This window comes from Rattus norvegicus, chromosome 10 (assembly GCF_036323735.1).
Source record: "Rattus norvegicus strain BN/NHsdMcwi chromosome 10, GRCr8, whole genome shotgun sequence".
NCBI lineage: Eukaryota > Metazoa > Chordata > Mammalia > Rodentia > Muridae > Rattus > Rattus norvegicus.
The window spans coordinates 14,781,144-14,803,124 of NC_086028.1; the positions used below are offsets into that span (position 1 = coordinate 14,781,144).

The 21,981-nt window shown below is 49.2% G+C and overlaps 1 protein-coding gene across 8 annotated transcripts; it reads right to left on the reverse strand.

Annotated features, from left to right (window-relative positions):
• Positions 1–1,101: 1,101 nt before the first annotated feature.
• Positions 1,102–21,768, reverse strand: Ube2i (ubiquitin-conjugating enzyme E2I). 8 transcript variants are annotated; one of them, XM_063268476.1, is made up of 7 exons: positions 21,708–21,768; positions 12,578–12,654; positions 12,367–12,450; positions 11,464–11,536; positions 7,491–7,600; positions 5,249–5,328; positions 1,102–3,086 (listed from the first exon to the last, which is right to left on the reverse strand). In XM_063268476.1, the coding sequence occupies exons 1-7, from the start codon at positions 21,766–21,768 to the stop codon at positions 3,023–3,025; spliced, it is 549 nt and encodes a 182-aa protein (XP_063124546.1). In that variant the 3' UTR covers positions 1,102–3,022. The 8 variants fall into 8 exon arrangements, with proteins under 8 accessions (XP_063124546.1, XP_008765771.3, XP_006245982.1 ...); XM_008767549.4 differs by lacking the exon at positions 21,708–21,768 and adding an exon at positions 17,879–21,386; XM_006245920.5 differs by lacking the exon at positions 21,708–21,768 and adding an exon at positions 17,889–18,025.
• Positions 21,769–21,981: the final 213 nt, after the last annotated feature.

Below are 21,981 nucleotides of genomic sequence, written 5' to 3' on the forward strand. Positions count from 1 at the left end.
TCTTTATTCATGAATTGCCCCGGTGTCCTTGGGCTTCCTCTGTGGCCTGTGGCTGGATGGCCCAGGGAAGCAATAAGCCCCAAACCATCATTGTGGAGAGCAGCAGTGGCTAGGTCTTCTAGCTGGCCAAGTCCCAGGGGATCTTGGTAGATGCAAGGTTGTGTTGTATAGTTCTGTGTCAACTTGACATAAGCCAAAGTCATCGGGAGGGGAGGGAACCTCAATTAACAAAATGCCTTCATAAGATCGGGCTTGCAGGAAAGGCTGTAGGGTATTTTCTTAATTAAGTGATTGTTAGGTAAGGGCCACACTATTGTGAACCAGCTCACCCTGGGCAAGTGGTCCTGGGTTCTATAAGAAACATGGAGCAAGCAAGCTATGGGGAGCAAGCCAGTAAGCAGCACGACCCCACGGCCTCTGCATCTGGCCTGGGCAGGCAGGTTCCTGTCCTGACTTCCTTTGACGATGAACAGTGATAATGTGATATGGAAGTGTAAGCCAAATAAACCCTTTCCTGCCTAGTTTGATTTCTGGTGATGGTGTTTGACCACAGCAATAAGACAAAGGCCTCCACGGACGGAGGACAAGGCCCAAGCTCCTGGGAGCTGCACCCATGAAATCACCTGATGGGCATGGCCAGTGCTGACCACTAGCATTCCTGGAGACCTGTCAAAGACTTTCTTTTAAAGCCCTTAAAAACTTTTGTGTGCGTGCCTATTTGTCTGGGTGGGTGCCTGTGAAGGCCAAAAGCGGGCATTGGATCCTCTGGTGCTTGAGTTACAGGCTGCTGCAGAATGGCCTGATGTGGGTGCTGGGAACAAAACCCCGTTCCTCTGCCATCTTCCCTGCTACAGCCCCCCCCCCCCCCGCCCCCAAGGAGCACTCGGCTTTGATGTCTGTCAGTAAACTCCCCTCACTTAGAAGCCCCACCCAGGAACCGGGTTCCCAAGGAGACCACCTTACTTTATTAGGCTTGGGGAGATGCTGGTGAGATCCTAAGAGTATGATATACTGTGGGCAGATGGACATTGGGTATGGGTGAGCCCCCACCAGGACCGGGAGAGATTGGGGGGGGGGAAGCAAAGGACACAACCTGAGGGCTGCAGTTTGTGGAAATGTTTTAATTAGAGGATTTGTAGATACAGTGGTTAATCTGTTGCCCACAATTCCTTACCAATGAGGCTTCATGCTGGGATACCCTCCTCCCCACCATCTTAACACAGGATGGTCACAGACCACATTCTCATGTTACAAGATTCACATCTCTGGTAATCCAAGGACTGTGGTACAAAAGGAACACTTCATAGCTGGGGTCACTACAGTTTGCTAGAAACATCAGTTACTTTAGAATACTTTAACTATAAAATATATTGAATTTCCATATATTAACCATATACATGTGTACCTATTACTAAATGTAGTCAGTTGTTACAAAATAAGACATTCTGAGAGCAGGCTACACACACACACCAGCCTGAACTCCCCGGGTGAGGCCCTGTGCCATTAGCTGCAACTGTCCATCCAAACTCAGCTCCTGACTATACTCGTGGCCAAACATACCCACAAGGCACTGGCAACCCAGTCCATACCGGTGCCACCAGCTGTGTGAGCACAAGTTCCCTCAATTCCAGAGCAAAGACTCTTGACTACAGACCTGGCCACCCCTTGATTGGTCCCTGAACTTGAGCCACTGGTGCCTGGTTCCCATGTCAAGGTTCTTCCAGGGGGCCTCAGGACCAAGTCTGATGGAGACTGATCACTGCCTATGTCCACTGCACTTCCCTATGCTCTGTAAGCCCCAAGATCATAGACCCAGCCCAGCCCAGGTGGGCCACCATCAAGAGCAGCTTCACCCAGACCAGCTTCAGCAAGCAGAGTATGTGGACGGTAGTACCTGAGGTCATCCTGTGCCGAGGCCACACCAGGCTGGTCTCCTGGGCTGTAGGGTAAGGTTGAATGCAGGCCAGGAGGTGCGGAACTGTGTGCTCAGGTGCTCTAGAGGAAGGACCCGCTGTTTGCCTGGGCCGGTGGCAGGGTTGCCTCTTCCAGGTGCAAGGGTAGGGCATCAAAAGGCCTGAAGCTAGCATCCAGGCCACAGTGAGGCCCACTGTACAGCTAACAGGCAGGGAGATCAGTGCAGGCCAGTTTGTCCTGGGCTCTCACCAGGCCTCAGCCTTGGTCTGGATCAGCCAGTCTTTCACCTTGCTGGGCTTACGAAGGCTGGATGCGGATTCCAACTTCATGAGGACCTCAATGCTGCCTGGTACCTTAAGGCCCAAAGACCCAGGTGGGGAGAACAGAACACATCTCTGTACACAGTCCTATTTACAAAGAACCAGATGAACATGGAGCTGCATGGGGCCTGGGCATATCCCTAGCAGAAGCTGTGATAGGTGCTGGTCCTGGGGCTCAGCCTTGGTGCCTGGCAAGGGCTGCAGCCACGTGAGGAGGGCCAGACATACTGAGGTACCTCCTCACATTTTAATGATGATAATGCAACAAAAACCTTTATATAAACAGTTTATTTACTCTAAACAGCAACACAGACAAAACGCCATATAAACACAAAGGAAGTGGTGCAGAATGGAGATGCTGGCCAACTTTGGATCTGAGGCTCATAAGCAACAGCCCAGGTTTCTGAGAAGGACGAGGGTAGGGAAGGAAGGAGGGACAGTGTGGTTCTGTCATACAGCCAGCTGGAGGCCAGAGCTCTGAACAGTGGGAAGCATGCCTGCATCCGAGCGCGACGAGAAGAAACTAGCTCCTAGGGGCTTACCAAGTACAAAAGTTTATCATTTTACAGCAGTTGAAATACTGACATCAATATTAAAATAAAAGCAAGTTTTACTCAATAATCAAAAATACAAAAGACTGAATATGCCAGTGGCGGAAATGGAAAATGGCGCCCGCTCAACCCTCCCAGGCTACTAGTAACTGTACGGAGCGACTTAGATCTGCAAAAGGTTGTAAACAAGTTCTTGCCAAGCCAATCCCTTCCTCGTCATGGAGCCCGGGCCGCTGCTTATGAGGGGGCAAACTTCTTCGCTTGTGCTCGAACCCTTTTCTCATATTCCACTCTGTTTTGGCTGAGGAGGTCAAGAGAGAAAACAGTTAGATAGTGTGGAAACATGACCTGCTTGCTGAGATGGAGAGGGAACCCACCCACCGTCTGCCCATGAGCAGGGAGACAAAGTGGCTGGTTATACCAGGTGGCCCTGTGACAGGGGAGGGGCAGCAACCTCCACTGAGAGGTTCTGTATCCACCTCAACCTCAGGGACTGAACATTGACAACCACACGGAATAGAGTGGTCTCGGCTTCCTGCAATGGCACTCCGCTTACTCCCACTACTGACTCTAAGTGCGGTCTGCTGGCTCCATTACTGGGAAACAGATCAGTGAACTCACTACACCATAGCCTCTCAGTATGGCTGGGAAGACAAGCGCGTATCTCCACCTAGCAAGTTCAGTAAGTCTGGTCTTAATCAGCAAGAACAGGTAAGTGTGGGACACTGCAATCAGGTGGAGGACAGCCCACTGGGACTAGGTTTTGCTCAGTTCTGAAAACAGGTAAGAGTATCTGTGGGCTTTCAATATGGAAGGCATGGGCCCACTGGTGAGACTTCAGACCTAGGCTAGCCTGCACCGTGTATATGAACAGAAAAATGATGTGAGGGAACAATGTGACCTTAAGGACCACAGGACCAAGAAGACATTTACAGGCTGGGCTCCTTAGAGCAGCAGTCCTTAGGAGTCTCACTCAACAGTCTGGCGTACGTCAGTGATCTTGCGGTGTGTTCCTGGAGCAAGCCTGAGCCCAAGGCCTGCCCTCAGAATTTACAGGGTAGCCAGCACCAGCCCAAGAAAGGAGGACACAACACTTAGGACATGCTAGTTCTGGGAGGGGCTGACATTACCATGAGGACGGCAGTTGGCCCTCAACCACAGTATTGTCATTCACTAGGCAAGGATGTGACAGCAAGGCACCAGTCCCTCAGGAAGGAAGGACATGAAGCTTTTATATATTCAGTGGAAACACACACAAAACAAGCCATCGCCGGAAATCCCAATGATGCACGAGAGAAACCCCAGCACTAAGAACTCAGTAAGTGCTGGAGGAACAGAGCCCATGTTAGCTAGCTGGGAACCAAACCCTAAGGCCAACTGTGAACAGAACTCGGTCTGAGCCAGAGGGCGCCGCTGAGCACCAGCACAGTGAGGTGCTCTAAGGGCCTGGCAGGAGTACACTGCTTCATGAGCCGCATACTTCCTGTGGGAGGCCACTCCAGGAGGCATGCAGGCCAGCAACCAGCACCACAGAACACTGGTGGGGCCTGCCACAGCACTTACACAAGGGTCAGGCCCAAAAGCACAGGTGGTTAGTACACAACAGGCAATGCTCCAGTGCGTGTTAAGCTACATCCCCAGGGATGTTAGACAGGCCTGCCTTGGCCTCCAGAAGGCAGCACACAAGTATCAAGGTTGGGCATGTACCCTTGCCCAACCTTCTGGTTCCTTCCCTGAAGATACAGTGCATATCCACTCCTTCCTGTCCTGCCTAGTTCTTGTAAAGAGCAGATCTTGTGGGGTGCCTGGACTCTGCTCTATTCCCACTGGGGTGAGTAGGAGGTTGGTGCCTGAGACACAGGGAGAACAGTGGGGTCAAGGTCGCTGCAGTAAGACTAATCTTTGAAACTCTAGCCACAGTAACTTCAGTCCTTGCCTAGATCAGCAGGATCCTCAGTCAGCAAGGATGAAGTGCAAGAGTGTGTGTGCATATGTGCATACAAACAGAACTCTATTTTAAGTGTTTTCCTACAGAACTTGTTCAACTGTCATTCAAATTCTAACTGATCACGTGCGGTTATTCTCCTTCAGTAGATAACCATGGGAGCCAAGAGTACTCAACCAGCAAGGTTGTTTTATGATGTAATGGGTCAATTTTTTTATACACTTACCACAGATCACTCTAAGTGGTCCATCAGTGCCCACAACACCTATTCTATACCTACAATCACAGTCTGGGCCCTGTCCTTGCTCAGAGTAAGCTCCTTGTGCACATGGTTCTGTTGCTGACAGGTCAGATATGCAGTTTCCTTGGTGGTTCTTGTGGTGCTGCCACCCAGTGGGAGTATGTGCCTCTGCCCCAGGGCCTCCCTCTCAGCTATCATACCCCAGAGTTCCAATCTGACAGGCATCCAGTCTGTACTTCCAGGGAAGGAAGGTTAGCCAGCTGGAGTTGCTACTAACCAGTAAATTGTATAGGCCTCTGCTTGAGCTGGGTCTTGAATATTTGGTTCATTTAGAAGTTCTTGTATTCCTAATAAGATCTGTAAGAGAAACAAAAACAATCCACTTATGTGCTGGCTGGCTTTGTGTGTCAACTTGACACAACCTGGAGTTCTCACAGAGAAAGGAGCCTCAGTTGAGGAAATGCCTCCATGAGACCCAGCTGTAAGCCATTTTCTCAATTAGTGATCAAGGGGGGAGGACCCAGCCCACTGTGGGTGGTCCTGTCCCTGGGCTGGTGGTCTTGGGTTCTATAAGAGAGCAAGCTGAGCAAGCCAGGGGAAGCAAGACAGTAAGTAATATCCCTCCATGGCCTCTACATCAGCTCCTGCTTCCTGCCCTATGTGAGTTCCAGTACTGACTGCATTTGGTGATGAACAGCAATGTGGAAGTGTAAGCTGAATAAACCCTTTCCTCCCCAACTTGCTTCTTGGTCATGATGTTTGTGCAGGAATACAAACCCTGACTAAGACAAATTGGTACCAGGAGTGAGGTTTTCCTGTGACAACAGGACCATGTTTTGGGGAGGACTGTGGAAGGACTTTAGAACTTTGAGCTAGAAGAGCCATTGGGATGTTAAGTGTTCTGTAGGAGCTTGGAAAATTGTTGAGAACAGTGCAGAAGATAGAGGCCTGGCTTGTGAAATTTCAGAGGGAAGGCTCTTTCCGGGGCAGTTGCTGTTTTGATTGTGAAGATTCTGTGGTTTTGGTTAGCTGGGGCTGAAGAATCAGCTGTGATTAACAAGATACCAGAACTACTAAAGCAAGACCTTTGCATTACTGGACTATTGATGCTGGTCAGCTGGAGCTAAGAAATTAGTGGTGATTAAGAACAGACCAGCATTACTGAGGTGAAATCTTCTGGGAAGTGTTTTCTGAGAGCACAAAGAGGCTGTGATCCAGAGACAGTCAAGGTTGTACCTCATGCTGTGGCTGGACTTGGTAATGTGTAAGAGTCACTCAGGTGGTACTGGTTTTGAAGACATGAAGGGGTCATGAAGAGCAGCTAAGGACTGTCACTGTGAGAGGCCATGGAAGGCCACTGGTGAAGGTGCAGCCTCAGTTGCAATTGATGGCCCAGGACTGAAGGGGTCATGCAAAGGAGTTGAGGCTTGGAACCATGAAGAGAGCCTGTGAGAGGGTATTGGTGAAGCCTAGTTGCAGTGGAAGACCCCAGGGTATTGGAGATGCCAGTACTATGAGATGATCGCCAAGAAGAGCAGCAGCAGTGGAGCACAGGCAGGTGGAGCCTAGAAGACCAGGTGTGTGCTACCAAGGACAGAGCTGGAGGAGTGACCCAAGTCCTTGGAGAAGCCCAGAAGACTGCGAATGGATCCCAGCAATAGGACAGTTGAGTTTGATTTCTCTTTTGATTGTGACTGTGCCCTGACATTTTTCCCTCTTGAAGTAAGAAAGTATTTTAGTGGAGTCCACAGTTAAGGGGCTTTGAATTTTAAAAGATATTGGTCATTTTAAGGGGATTGAATATTTAATATGTTAAGACTGTGAGACTCTTAAAGTCATTTAGATCTTGGGAATGAATAAGAAAGTAAGGGTTGAGGCTTAATAGTGATGTGTTTGTGTGTCAAGTTGACAAAGGGTCAATTATACTGGCTGGTTTTGTGTGTCAACTTGACACAAGCTGAAGTTATCACAGAAAAGAGCCTCAGTTGAGGAAATGCCTCCACGAGACCCAGCTAATAAGGCATTTTCTCAACTAGTGATCAAGGGAGGAGGACCCAGCCCACTGTGGGTGGTCCTGTCCCTGGGCTGGTAGTCTTGGGTTCTATAAGAGAGCAAGCTGAGGGGTTGGGGATTTAGCTCAGTGGTAGAGCTAGGCCCTGGGTTCGGTCCCCAGCTCCGAAAAAAAAAAGAAAAGGGGGTGGGGGGAGTAAGCTGAGCAAGCCAGTAAGATACATTCCTCCATGGCCTTGCATCAGTTCCTGCTTCCTGCCCTGTGTGAGTTCCAGTCCTGACTTCCTTTGGTGATGAACAGCAAAGTGGAAGTGTAAGCTGAATACACCCTTTCCTCTCCAACTTGCTTCTTGGTCATGATGTTTGTGCAGGAATAGAAACCCTGACTAAGACAGGGGCTTAGTTAATCTAATGACTTAGATTGATGGGGCTTGTGGGGTATGAAAAACAGCCTTGGCTACTGTGAACAGGACAAACCCATAACAGAGTAGCCAGCTGCCACTCCATACCTGTTTGATCGTAATAGCTGGCCGCCAGTCCTTGTCTTCCTCCAGGATGGACAGGCACACTGTGCCAGAAGGATACACGTTTGGATGAAACAGTGGTGGCTCAAATTTACCTGGAGGACAGGGGGAGAAAGGAATACTTTTGGAGGCAGATGCTGTCCCCATCCCGTGCTGCCCTTGCCCTTCTGACACTAGAGCTCCTTTATAAAAGAACTAATCTCAGAAACTCAATAGCAGAAGGGCCGGAAAGAGAATATACCTTTCCCTTCAGAGGAGCTAAGCCTGGATACAGCAGACAACTCTGCCTCGAGGAACCTAAAGCAGCCAGAAGAGACTATGGCCAGGAGTTGGGGAGCTGAGCCTATGCTCTTCTCTCATGTCCATAATAGAGGAAAGAGGCCAGAACACATTCCCCAAAGACCTATTCAGGGGGTGGGCACTTCACTGAACAGGCTTCAAGTACACCACATGTCTTTACAATAGCAGAAATATCCGCTCCATTCAGGTACTATTTCACAGCCGATATTTGAGAATGTGTCTCACTCTGATCTAGGCAAACCTTTTTCTCTTTATTTTCAAACATGTATAACCCCCCAAAGTGCAAGTCTAAATAAAGGCTGCCTGTTTTTTTAGCAAATGAAGGGGTCTTGGGATAGCTCTGTGGCAGCACACGTCCCTGGGGTACAGAAGGCTTTGGCTGAGTTCCTAGTACTATATACACATGGGCTGAGCATTGCAGCAGCACACACCTATACCAACTGCTCTGTAGGCTAGGCAAGAAGATTATGAGTGGAAGGCCGGCCTGGGCTTCTTAGTGAAATATTGTTTAAAAAACAAACAACAAAACAAGGGTGAGGTGGGGTCGGATAAAGGGCTTAATTCCCAGAACTCGTATGGAAAGTTACAACTGCTGCTGTTCTGGGGGAGGGAATGAAGGTTTGTTTCTTCTTTCCTTTCTTTCTTTGGTTTTTAAAAAGTTTTCTCTATGTAGAAACCCTGGCTGTCCTGCCTTGAACTCTGAGACAAAAATGGACGCCAACACTAAGGTTAAAAGCTCATAGAAAACTCCCTAACTATTCTGCACAGTGTCTCTGTGCAGCTAGAATGCTGTGGGTTACAGCATTCCTCTCCAAGCGAGCTGTGAGGAGGGACTTGAGTGACTTGTGCCTCAGGCACAATGATATGCAAATGGGAGGGTGTGACCCCAAACTAAGGTTCATCAGTTCCTTCAGATCAACTGTCTCACTATTGGGCCAGGCCTTCGGGGTTCCCATTCCCATCTCCACAGAGACACTGCTGCTGGCAACCACCTTTAAAAAAAAAAAAAACCACCGAGGGGCAATGGCACACACCTCTGATCCCAGCACCTGGGAGGCAGAGGCAGGCAGATCGAGAGTTGGAGGCCAGTCTGGTCTGTAGAGCAGGCTCCAGGACAGCCACGGCCACACAGGAAAGCCTGTTCCACACCAACCCAACACAATCTTTTTGTTTTTAATGTATGTAGATATTGTACCTGTGTGTATGTTTGTGGATCATGTGTGTGCAGAGTCCATGGGAGCCAGAAAAGGGTGTCAAATCCCCTAAGACAGGAGTTATAGCCAGTTGTGAGCTGCCATGGGATGTCAGGATCCAACCTTGGTTCACTGGAAGAGCAGCTAGTATTCCAATACAGAGCCCACACTTCTGCTTTAAAGCTCGCCTTATCTCGAGCCCCTTACTCATCAGTGATTCTCAACACAAGTCTTTTTCAGCAGGCACCCTTCCCCATTCTGGTCTTTAACTTGTACTTTGCAAACACAAGTTTGATCTTACTTGCCAACCATGTTTACTTCTACCAGTGATAACCTGAATCTGAGTCTTAGTCAGCCCATCAGCCCCTCCAAGCTTTTAGCCTCAGTCAGCAGCAGAAGATGCTTTGGGGCATGGATCAGATATTAAGAGCCCACCATTTTGCTGTCCAGGGGTTTATAAGCTACATCTTGTTTCCCTTTACTTTCAATCACTTCCCAGGCTGCAACTAACACACACCTGCACCATCTCTGATTTCTGGAATCCCCAACCAGGCTTCCATGGGATTCCTGCCTTGTCTTTGTGAACATGTGTGGGCATTTATTCTCCTGGCTAGTTCTACAGAATAGTGGCAGGTTAGCTTTACTGGCAACAGCAGAGATCTTCCAGAGAAATGGCCTTCACACACCACAGCAAGTGCCCAAGAGCTTGTCTCCCTCCCAGCTCTTGGCTGCCTCAGCCCACCTCCTTGGTAGCCCAGAAGGGCCCGGAAACGGTGCATTCTGCTCCTTTGCATTTCTTTCACTAGCTGGTGACTTTTAAGACTGACTTAACTCCAGGGTCAGAGAGGCCAACACCTCTTGTACTTCCCTGACTAAGAATGAATGCCTTCCACCCCAGATCAGCAAACCTCTGGAGTCTCCTCCAAAGCTGCCCTGCTCCCCATTCACTAGGCTGAGCTGAACCTATAGGCCATGGCAAAGGAGCTTCCCCTGCCCACTAGCAGTTTCATCCCATACCCAGCTGTGAATGGGCCTGGCTTTTCTGGACTATCTATCCATTCTGCTTCATGGTCTGCTGGCCTGTCTTTGCACAGATGTCACAACATCTAACCATATCTTGGTAACTAGTTGGTGACAATGGTCTGTCTACCCTGCTGAGGCACTCTGTTTATCCTGGGTCTCCATTTGGATGTCGAGGCTCCTGAAACTTCAAGGAATTGACTGCCCCTGCCCTTTGCACCTCCATACACAATTCAGATCCTGCCCGACTAATGGGGATACCCTGTGGCACTTGCAGACTCGTTAGGATAATCGTCACCTCACATAATTGCTGAGGCTACCTCAGGCTTCTCAGAAATGCCCATGGTCTCCGGAGCACAAGACTCCCCCTCCCCAGCATTTGGTGCTCCTGCAACAGCTCAGTTTCCAAACGTCCACGAGCCATGATCCATTTCTCCATGTTCACTTTTTTCCTCCTAAGCAGCTGCATCTTGGTTTTCCTCGCCAGTTTTGAGAGACTTCTTGTCTCACTGTATTTGCTCAAGATTCCACCACATGAGAGCAATGAGACCAACAACTCTGTCTGTCTCAATCGTAGCTACATACATACCCCTCAATTAAAAGAATGAATCACAGGGTTGGGGATTTGGCTCAGTGGTAGAGCGCTTGCCTAGCAAGCGCAAGGCCCTGGGTTCAGTCCCCAGCTCCGAAAAAAAAAAAAAGAAAAGAAAAAAAGAAAAAAGAAAAAAAAAAGAAAAAAGAAAGAAAGAAAGAATGAATGAATCACCAACAGTACGGCAAAAAGAACTCAGACAGACAAGAAAATCCCAAACAGCAGGTAAGATTCCATCCAGTGGTTCCCAATAAGCCATGTTTAAGCACTCCTGGGGGACCCTGCAGCAGGCAAATCTCTATTTACAAACCAGCTCAGACCTGGCCTTACCCTGGGCAGAATGGTGGTGGTGGGCACTGCACACCCAAGCAAGTTGTGCTGCACTGAGATCAGTTCAGCTTTCTCTTCTAACAACAGGTCTGAAGGCCACAAGCACAGCCTCTTACTGGGATGTGGGGCATCCAACAGAACACAACAGACGGGAATGAGTGAGATTCTTCGCTCTCCTTTAGTGCTTTGAATTGAACTCAGCACCTGATGTATGCTAACTAATCTACTGGGAACTTACAGACCCCTGTTCTCCTACTCCCCTGTGGCACCTGTGGGCACAAAAGCACCCAGGAGCTTAAGCCTGACACAACTCTCCCTCTGCCTCGTGTGGTACATCCCGATTGGTTGGGACTAGAGACCACTCTAATTATATGCGCCTCTACCCTGGCTTGTCATCCAAGCCGGCTCAGCAGTACTGACTTTATCCCAGCACTGACACCTGTCTGCTAGACCAAGCATCCATAGACATGGCTCCCAAAGGGTGGCACTGGGAAGTGGACTGCCGGCTCTCTGCACAACTTACATTTTGGTGGTGAGGACGGATAGTCATCTTTGAAAAGCATCCGTAGCTTGAACAAGCCTCCTTCCCACGGAGTCTGTGGGGAAGGAACCAGAGTTAGACCTGTGGCTCACTTGCCAAGGTGAGCCAAGAGAAGTTTCCTTAAACCTGGGTCCTTCGGGCCTGTTCTCTACACTATTACTGTCCCCCTAGGACCAAAGAAGACCCCCACCATGCCTATGAGGAGCTTGGCAGTTGCTGGAAAGCTTAGGATCCACAGTTCTTGGGTGTCTGAGACACCAAAAAGCTCAGCAAACAAAAGCTAAGCCCAGCAGCTCGTACCTGCACTATTCAAGCCAGCACCTCAGATCTATCAAGGTGGGGAGAGCACACCACTCGCCACCAGACGGTTTTCCTACTCTCAGCTCATGTGATGGAAGCACTACAGTGCCCATGCCCCAACGTGACTTGAGAGACAAGCACACCCTGGCACGTCAAAGACCCACCTCACACTCACAACAGAGCCTGTACAGATGAACCCAAACTACGGTTTTGCTCAGATACTAAGCTGAACCCGGAGGCCCAAGTTTGGACAATGTCTGAAGTTAAAGGAGACCCTCCCTCTCACATAGGCTGGAAAAGAGTAGACAACTGGATGCACTGAGGTCAATGTGTGTAAAGAAACACAGCCTGTGCTCTCTGTGGACACTTTACGACCTTCACCAGCTCCTCACCTCAAGGCTGGTCACCAATCCAATGATTTGCCAGGGTCCAAGCCTCCCTACCCCACAGGCCACTCCTTATCCTGGGGAGAGCTGTGACCTGTGGCTAGCTGTGGTCACAAATCCATGTACTCAGGTCCCTATAGTAGTTCAGCTCCCTTGAACCTCTTAAGTTAGTAGGTACAAAGCCAGTGGTCACCCTTACCCCCTTCTTTCCAGGGATAGCACACTCCCAGTTCATCAGGTTCATCGTGCCATCAGGGTTCTTTGTTGGGACAGCCACAAAGCCCTGAGAAAGAAGTCACAAAACAAACCAGCTCAAGACAACAAGCCTGGCTCTCACCCAGTGGCCACAGGCTGAGTATACCAAGTCAACGGAAAGCCCCTCCTGTGACCAGACACAGGCTGCTCCTTACAAAAGGGTGGTCCTTCCTCCAGGCTTTCCTCTCCTGCGCAAGTCGGCTGAGGGCAATCCCCGACATATTCAAAGTCCCTGGAACGGAATCCACAGAGGGAGGGTTAGGTAAAGCACACACACATCTTCTAAGCCACATCCCACCCCAGCCAGAGAGGGCTGTCACCAAGAAGCAGGTAAATGAGGTGGAGCCCAGCTGGTCAAGCTGCCCTTGGAGCAAGTGCGAGCATTGCACTTTTGACCAGTCCTCAGAACACCTCCAGGCAGGCAGGTAGAGCACCAGTGCTGTCTCTCTTGTGCTCTACAAACTCAACTGCTGGGAGGTACAGTGAGAATAGCCTGCAAAAAGGCTGTCCCCTCCCTGGCAGGCATTGAGCATCAGCGAGACTTAGCACCCACTCCACAGTCAAACTCTCAGGACAGGTAGGGGTTCGCAGGTACCTCACACACTCATCTGAGGCTAGGATGTGTCTTGCTGGTTCACCAAGCACCATATAAAACACCACAAAGGTAGAGTACTAGCCTGGGAGTTAGAGGAGGGTTCAGGAACAAGGGCCCTGAGACCCCGGCTTAGAATCAGGTCCAACAGGAGGACAATCACTACTCCTAAATGTACTAGTGAGAAAAGTCCGCACCATAGGGCAGAGCATGGCAAACTTCCATAGGCAGACTACCCCAAGAGGCCAGACTATCGGCCTGCAGCTTATCAGCTCACAGTTCAGAGATCTGCCCTATGACCCTATGGGAACGAAGGCAAGATCCAGGTCAGGCCAGCAGCCTCTGCCAGGGACCATCTTGGCACACTTGGACTCCATTCAGCATGGGTGAAGGAGCATCTTCACCTAGGACCGCAGCCTGTTGTTTTGACTGTGACTCCAACCTGGATACCACCTGCTTGGGTTTTTGGTTTTTTTTTTTTAAACCTCTATATCCTTTTTAATATTACTTAAAAAAAAATCACATGAAACAGTAATCAGAGACTCCCAAACCTACAGAGCACTGGGATTTTGGGGTGTGTGCATCACAGGGACACGACCCCTCATGAACAAGAATCTAGTAGGGCAATAGGTGTTTCATACCGAATTGCTTCTCAGAGGTTCCGTTTTTTCTTTTCTCTTTTTTTTCTGGAGCTGGGGACCGAACCCAGGGCCTTGCGCTTGCTAGGCAAGCGCTCTACCACTGAGCTAAATCCCCAATCCCAGAGGTTCCTTTTTTGACCCCAGCTTCAGGCTTCTATTGGTCTTGTGGGTAAAATCTCCCAGCAAGACTAGCACTAGCCTAGTCTTTTGTTTTCAGCTCAAAGTCTTCACTCTGAGGTGGAACCTTCAATTACCTCTGGACAAGAGCAAGATTCTTGCTAGAACACACTCCTGTTACCACCTCAGACAGGCCTCAAGCAGACATCCCTAGAGTTCCTGCTACTTAGACTTAGCTCAGGCTGCCCATTTTACCTGCAAAGCCATGACTACCCTAGGAATTACTGTGTGTTCTTGACCTAGCCAGGGCCTCTCAAGCTTACACAGCTGCCCGGCCATAATCCCTGAGCTACAGGTGGGCTGACTAGATATGCATCTCATCTGTAAGCACAGCTGTTCATTACCTGAACAGACAGACTCACTGGGTCAGAGCAATCAGGTGAAGCCCTGAACTTAAGACAGAGGTGGCTTGTTTCGAGATCAGTCTCACACTGTAGCCCAGGTTAGGCCAAGACTCACAACAATCATCCTGGCATTGGGATTACAGGCATGAGTCACTCCACCTGGCTCCTAGACCACTTTTTCCTTTCCTTTATTTTTGGAGACATTCTCACCATGTGGCCACAGCTGGCCAGAAACATACTATGTAGACCAGGCTGGCCTTGACAATTATGCACCACAGCACCCTAGACTGCTTTTGATGACTGTACAAGTACACAAGTAGAGAAAGGCTGGGACTGCCATCAGAGGTGGCAGCATCACCCAGGAGCCTAGAGTTCAGGAAACATTTTAGTGGGTGAGGTCACTTTTAGACAAACGCCTGTATTGGCATTTTTTTTTTTCCGGAGCTGGGGACCGAACCAGCTAGGCAAGCGCTCTACCACTGAGCTAAATCCCCAACCCCTGTATTGGCATTTTTAATATCCTGTACACTCTAAGCCAACATGAAGAAACTTTCAGAAGCACAAGCTGGGAGTGGTGAGATAGCTCAGCAATTAAGAGTACTACATGCTCTTCCAGAATACCTGGTTTAATTTCCAGCACCTACATGGCAGCTTATTTGCCTGTAACTCCAGTTCCAGGGAACCTGACAACCTCACATAGAGGAATGCAGATAAAACAACAATGCACATAAAATAGATTCTAAAATTAAAAAAAAAAAAAAAAAAAGCACAAGCCGCCAAGACAAGCCTCGACAATGTTGGCATTCCTAAGCATACCTAGCTCTATCAAACATCCTGATTCCTTTTTTATAAATCACAAAAGGCAGCACCTATGTTCCACAGCTCCAGTCCCAAAGCACAAAGTGTACAAACTAAAGGCAAGGCTCCTCTCTTACCGACCTCAAGTCTAAAACACAGGGTCCAGCCCAAACCCAACTGTCTTTCCCCAGCAAGGAGTAAAGCCTGTCTGCGAACAAGCACAACCACGGAGGTTCTGGCCACCCCAACACCTGCCCTAATAATAGTCCTTGTAGTCAATGTAGGACCCAGGTGGCATCCATCTAAGAGGACAGGCAGTTTGCTGGCCACAGGGGCTGCTGATAAGAGCAAGCTTTGACAGCAACGCCCAGGTGACACTGGCGCACCTGAGCTGTCTGGTTAGAGGGTATGAGGGCAGAGGTAGACCCAAGGACATCAATGGCTGGAGCAGGGCACAGAAGCCTATGTATCCAATGTGTCCCTCTTCTCAACTTCTCAATGCACAAGCCCAATCTCGTCCTCGGGCTTAAGGGTACAAGCACTCTAGCTTCTTTAACTAAGGGTAGGCAGTGAAGGAGCTGCTCTCCTCACCCAGCCAGTCAGATGGCAGAAGATCCCAAGCAAGTCTGGGCAGGGTTTCCAAACAGGTCTCTGGACCCCGGGTCAGTTCTCTGAAGAAGCCTGGACACTATGCTACACAAGCTGTTGGACAGCCATAACTGACCTCAGGAGAAAGTTGTGTGCCCAGAAAACTCTGTCCTAGCATCCAACTGCAGTTATCCTAAGTGAGAAGAACCGAGAAGCTAGCTCAAGTGGTGGCTCGTGCCTGCACACTCAAGTGTTAAGGAGACTGAACCAGGGGGACCCCCAAGAGTTCAAGGTTAGCCTTGGCTACAAGAGATGCTGTCTCAAAAGCAGGGAGGCAAAGTGAGAGACGGCTCTTACCAGAGCTCTTAAAGGTCCCACGGTCAAAGAAAAGGAACCCTAGAGACACACTGGCAACGATCTAAGCAGAAACTGGTCCTTGAGACAGTGCCGCTGCTCCCGAGAGCGGTAACAGTCACTCCACGAGCTAAAGTTTTGTGATGTAAATACACCCCTACCCCCGGCAAAGAAAAATTCGAAGGAAAAAACCCCCAAAAAACAACAAAATACAATCCTCTCCCCACTACTAGAGACCGGCAGAACACAGAGGGATGGGTCTTTCTACCACCTCAAGGTTCCTGCAGTGTGCAGTATTCGTCTGGCGACACCACCTACTTCAGAGTTACTTACCGGTCAGAGAACCTGTGCAAGGTTGCTTATCTCCGCCCACCTCGGCAGAGGAAACGTGGGTACCGGCCACTAAGGCTGGCTTGGATAAGGCTAAGCGGCCTCTTCTACTCGAATGCACACTCTAGGCCCTAAGGATCCTTCACTAAGTATACCACGCCGTTTCTTGAGTTTCTAGTGGCAGAGACAGCCAGAGGAGGGCAGGACTGCAATCACTCACAGCCTGAAAACCTTTAGAATCAAAACAAATTCCCCTTTGATACCCGTTTTCTGCTATGCAGAGAGGTAATTCATCCACTAAAACGGTTCCTTAAGAAAAAAGAACAGTGGGGCAGAGAACATGCACAAGACCCCCACAAAAACCCAAACTACAAGCCTAGCGTCTCAGCAACGAACGAAGTAAGCCAAGCCTTCTGCTGTGACTCCGGGTGCTTACAGGCCGCGACACGGCCCAGTGCCCACGGCCTTCCTGCACTCCCGCTCGCCTAACTACGGAGCCCAGCACCGCCCAGAATGTGTCTAGGAGCTACTGGGAAGCTCAGATTATCTGTTGTGGGGTCGGCGGAACTCAGTACGCCAAGAGTAGGGGGGTAGTGGGCCGTGTTCCCAACCCTGCATTCGCCCATGGCACAGCGGCTGGGCCCTATTGCCCCGAAGGCCGAGACTCGGAGGCGGGAGGAGGCCGCGAGCGAGAGGAGGCCGCTGTGGCTCCGCTCGGCGCCTCCCGGAAGCTCACTGGGAACGGCGGCGACTCCAGGCGAGGATTGGAGTGCGCGCGCAAGCCGGTGGCGGCTCACCTGGGCGACCGCGGCCCGGACCGTCGCGGCGGCAGAGGCGGCGGCGCTCCTTTGTCTCGGGACTTCCCTCCGCGCCCGCCGCGCGCAGCCCGGAGCGCAGGACCCCAGCGGGCGGGGCGGGGCGGGGCCTGAGTTGGGCTGCCCGCCGCACGCCTGCTCAGCGTACCGTCTTTCCGGTCCGGCAGCCTACGCCGTCTATTTAAACATGAGCTTCGCTCAGCCCTTACTCGGTTGCTGCGCTCTCGTTGCCCGCGACCACCTACAGAGCTGGGGCCCGGGGCGCCTGTCCAAGCAGGCGGTCCCCTGAACGGCCGCACTCTTAAAGGGGACGCGACCTAGGCTCAAGGGAGCGTCTGCAAACTCCTCATCGGGATCAGCGCGTCCACTCGAGGACACATCAGAGAGTCGTGTGAAGAAAAGAAAGCATAGATTTCCAAGGGTCATTCGGATGCTCAGAGGGCACCTTACCAGGCACAGGCTCTGGAGGTATCCTTGGGCTCAAGGCCCGAGTCCCGGGAGCAAAGATCACTGAGGCCTAAACATCCTGGGAATCGTCGCAGTACGGTGACGATCCCCGGAATACGGGGCGTTGAGACATTTTCTGTAATTGGCTAGCCCTGGAATTTGGGCGGGGTAAATCTCGAACCTACCCAATGAACGGACCTAATACAAAGGACCAAACGCAAACAAAACCGACGGGGAGAGAAATGTGGAAGCTCCCTAACCTACGAATTAGCCCTCGGTGGGGGAGGGGAATGGGCCGGAACCATGGGGGAGGGGCAGCACCCGAGAACTCCCCCGCCCCTAATCCTCTCCCCTATGCTGCACCCCACACCTCGTTCCACCTGAAACCCCTGCGCGGCTTCTGTTGGCACCACTGGACACGCTGTTGTCACTCCGTGGCCTAGTCCAGTTTCCTCCGCTAGTCCTCTGCAACCCAGCTCGGTGCTCGGATGCTTCCTCACCGACTCACCGACGGGACGGGTACTTAGAAACGTCGGCTGGCCCCCTGGTGGCCATCCTGGCGCCTGCTCCATTTTTTGGCACGTGCCGGAAGCCTTCGGGGCCACTTGCAGCCAACAAGGGCTTCCTGGGATATCTCAATATGAGCCCTGTGTTGCTGGAGACTTCAGTGTTTATCTGTCAATGTCTCCATCCATTTACTAACCTTCGTCCTCGTCCTCCTCTTCTCTTCTGAGGCTGTTGGGTGCCCCAGAACAGAGACCCAGGTCCCATGCCCTTTGCCCATAATTGCCCACCGTTCCCTGGAGCTCACCCTGTTAATTTCTCCAGTTCTTTGCCGTACTGTTTTAGAGTTAAGATCACGATGAGCACCAGATCCTGAGGGACCTTATTCTCTCATTGGGGCTGAGTTGTAGATGAGGTCTGCTTAGATACAGGTCCGTGACACCCAGTTGTGGTGGTTGGTGACCCCAGCAGATCTGTACCCCCAACAGAAGGCATCTATTTTGGATCCATCCCAGCCTGCACAGCAGCTTCCAAGACTGGTGGCTCCTGGGCACCTACATATGTTGACCAAGAGCAGCCCTGACCTGTGCATTGTACCATCAGGGACCAAAGTTATTAGCAGATTATCTGGGGGCTCTGAGTGGCCCAGTAATCTTTTTACTTTTTATTAGTTTTTTAGTTTAGGGTCTTATGCATTAGCCCTGCCTGGCCTCCAACTCAAGGATGACCTTGAATTCCTGTTGCCCATGATTCCACCCCCAATTTGTTGCACAAATCACAGCACATCCCCTTTGGGATCTGCTTTTCAGCTAGTACCACAGTTGAGCCTGGTCTGGAGTCATGGCTATTGGATTTTCTGCAGGAATGAGACTGAGGGAAAGGCAGAACTGGCTGGGTGGAGAGGTCAGCTGGAAGTGGTATGTAGTTATCAGAGTGTTTGATCTGTGGATCCACAGGGCACTGCAGAAGGTTGTAGGGCAGGAACGTGTGATGTAAAGCCATGGTGTAGGGATAGTATGTAAATCGCTCTGATCTCCACCTTGGGCACACACTTCTTGCTACCACCCCAATGTTGTGGGTTCTTGAGTGAAAGGCACACATGCAGCCTTATTTTTAATATGCTCTAAGCAGCTCAACAGCTGGGTCACTCCCAGACTAACGCTCGCTCCCCATTCCCAAGAGGTCGGGTGGATGCTTTTTGATTGTTCAATGGTGATGGGTATCCGTCATCACTTAGGGGTTTGGTCACTGTCTTAGTGAGGGTCTCCATTGCTGTGAAGAGACACCAGGACCAAAGCAACGGTATTATAAAGCACAGCATTTAATTGGGGCTGGCTTACAGGTTCAGAGGTTGGATCCATTACTATCATGGCAGAAAGCATGGCAGTGTGCAGGCAGACGTGGTGCTGGAGGAGCCCTACATCCTGATCTGAGGGTAACCAGGTAGAGACACACTCTTCTGTAGGTGGAGCTTCAAAGTCCACCTCTACAAGGATGCACTTCCTCTATCGAGGTCACATCTCTGAATAGTGTCACTTCCCAGGAACCGTGCGTATTCAAACCATCACAGTCACAGATTGTTAATGGTCTTGGTCAGTGAGGAAACAAAATATAGAAGGTTAGATTTAGGGATCTCTTCCTCTCTTTCATCTATCTTTTTATCTAGTGTTGGAAAGAAAAGGGGGGAGGAGATAAAAAAAAAGGGGGAATATAGGAATGATAGGTAGATAATTAAATGTACTTTTTTTTTATATATTGTTGTTTCTCAGTTGATTCAGTTCATGAACTTTAAATATCAGACAGCATGCAAAACCAAGAAAACGGCTTTCTTAAGGTTGAGAGGGAGATTATTTGTATATTGGGGGTTGCTTTTTGTTTTTATGGTACTAGGAACCCAGGACTAACTGCATGGCTCTTCTAATAAGAACAAGGTTATTAATCAAGTGATAACATCAGAACAAATCACTGTATACTGATACTTTATATGAGACAAATGAGAAAATCAAAGTGATAGTAAACTTGCATTGGTGCCTGTCTGTGTGTCTGAATGTGTGTGTGTGTGTGTGTGTGTGTGTCTGTGTGTCTGTGTATTAGACTAGAAAACAACTACAAGTCTTAAATATATTACATTGGTATAGATTTTGTATATTGATAGGGATTTAAGGTTATTTTTGTTACTACATAGTGTATATATGTTTTTACTCTTTTTAATTGTTTGTTTACTTTATGAACACTGTAACTGTCTTCAGACACACCAGAAGAGGGCATCAGATCCCATTACAGATGGTTGTGAGCCACCATGTGGTTGCTGGGAATTGAACTCAGGACCTCTGGAAGAGCAACCAGTGCTGTTAACTGCTGAGCCATCTCTCCAGTCCATGTTTTTAACTCTTGTTTAAGGTATTATATCTATCTGACTTCATTTAAAGATATAATGTAAAGTTCCAGCCCTTGAACTTGTGATCCTCTTGCCTCTGCCTCCTTCAGCAAATCCTACCAGCGTGCACCACCACAACTGGCATTTCTAGCCCTTGAAAACAACAATTACACTCTATTTACGATAATTAAGAAATGCAAGTTACAAACAGCTATAGTGTACTCATATAAATAAAATAAATAGGGGCTGGAGAGATGGCTCAGAGGTTAAGAGCACTGACTGCTCTCTCAGAGGTTCTGAGTTCAAATCCCAGCAACCACATGGTAGCTCACAACCATTTGTAACGAGATCTGATTCCCTTTTCCGGTGTCTCTGAAGACAACAGCTACAATGTACTTACATTAAATAAATAAATAAATAAACCTTTAAATAAATAAAATAAATAAATCTCAAAAAAAAATCCAAAAAACAAAAAAGAATGCAAGTTACTAGTCAATCAAACTTGTCTTACTAGGTACCAGCTTGGTAAATTACAAATTAAAATGAGCTTTTAGCCCCCTATAGATTTCAAAGTTAGGCAGATAGTAGATAGCTAGAGACAAGCAACATTTGCTTATTCCGATATACTTAACATAGACTGATGGTCTTCAGACACTTAAGAGATCTACCGAATATGGCAGTTCAGATGGTTTAATAAGAAAAGGCTTTTCGGGGTTGGAGATTTAGCTCAGCGGTAGAGCGCTTGCCTAGCGAGCACAAGGCCCTGGGTTTGGTCCCCAGCTCCAAAAAAAAAAAAAAGAAAGAAAGAAAAGGCTTTTCATGAAGATTACGGGCGGGCACTGAAGAACCTCCATGTGGAGTTTGTTTCAGGTGTGGCAAACAAAGCCCTTTCCTGGGCTGCTGACAGCATGCTGTCTAAACCATGGGGAAGCAGGACACTAGGAAGTCAACAGACCAACTTTGCAGAGTCCTTCATAATTCCTGCTTTTCAGAAAAGTCTGTCAGATATCCTGAGCCTGTAGGCTGAAGACGGATGCCTGAACATTACAGAGGAACCTTAGGTTACTGTCCAAGCAGACAGTAGCCTCTGTCATTTCCACAGCTTTTAGAAGCTGCTTGCTGTGCACTTCCTGTTTACTCAGATAATATTTATCCCTGAGGATCTTTGATGGGGTTGAAGACTAGATAGTTATAGACTCACAATTAACCTTAAATTGTTTAGCATTTAATAACATATTTTCAGGTCTGAAAAGATATTTTTAGGTTTCTAATACAAGAAATGATAAGAAGCAGTTTAGGTTCAGAACTTGGGACTTACCAAGGCAGGATAGGGAGTGGAGTACTTTCGCCAAGGCTGCTGAATACAAAGGGACGGACATCGGGAATGTAATTCTTACCTGACCGTTCTGTAAGGTTCAAACTTCAGGACAAAGGCTGCCTTAGGCAAACACCGGGTGGAACTTAGGAAAACACTCTGTTCCTGGAATTGAGCTAACCGCCCTTAGCAGGGGTCCTTTACCACCCCCTCTTCGTGCCAAAGATATTTCCCCTACCAATGAATTCAAGGGACAACAGGCAGCCACCAATGAATT

Excerpts from the sequence above, each read along its gene's own strand:
- Ube2i (XM_008767549.4), bottom strand. The coding sequence starts at position 18,080 with ATGGAGCAGGCGCCAGGATGGCCACCAGGGGGCCAGCCGACGTTTCTA. Across the intron at positions 11,537-12,366 it reads CTATCCCTGGAAAGAAGGGG|ACTCCGTGGGAAGGAGGCTT; the intron begins GTAAGGGTGACC and ends CCTTCCCCACAG. Across the intron at positions 3,087-5,248 it reads GAGGCCTATACAATTTACTG|CCAAAACAGAGTGGAATATG; the intron begins GTTAGTAGCAAC and ends TGACCTCCTCAG.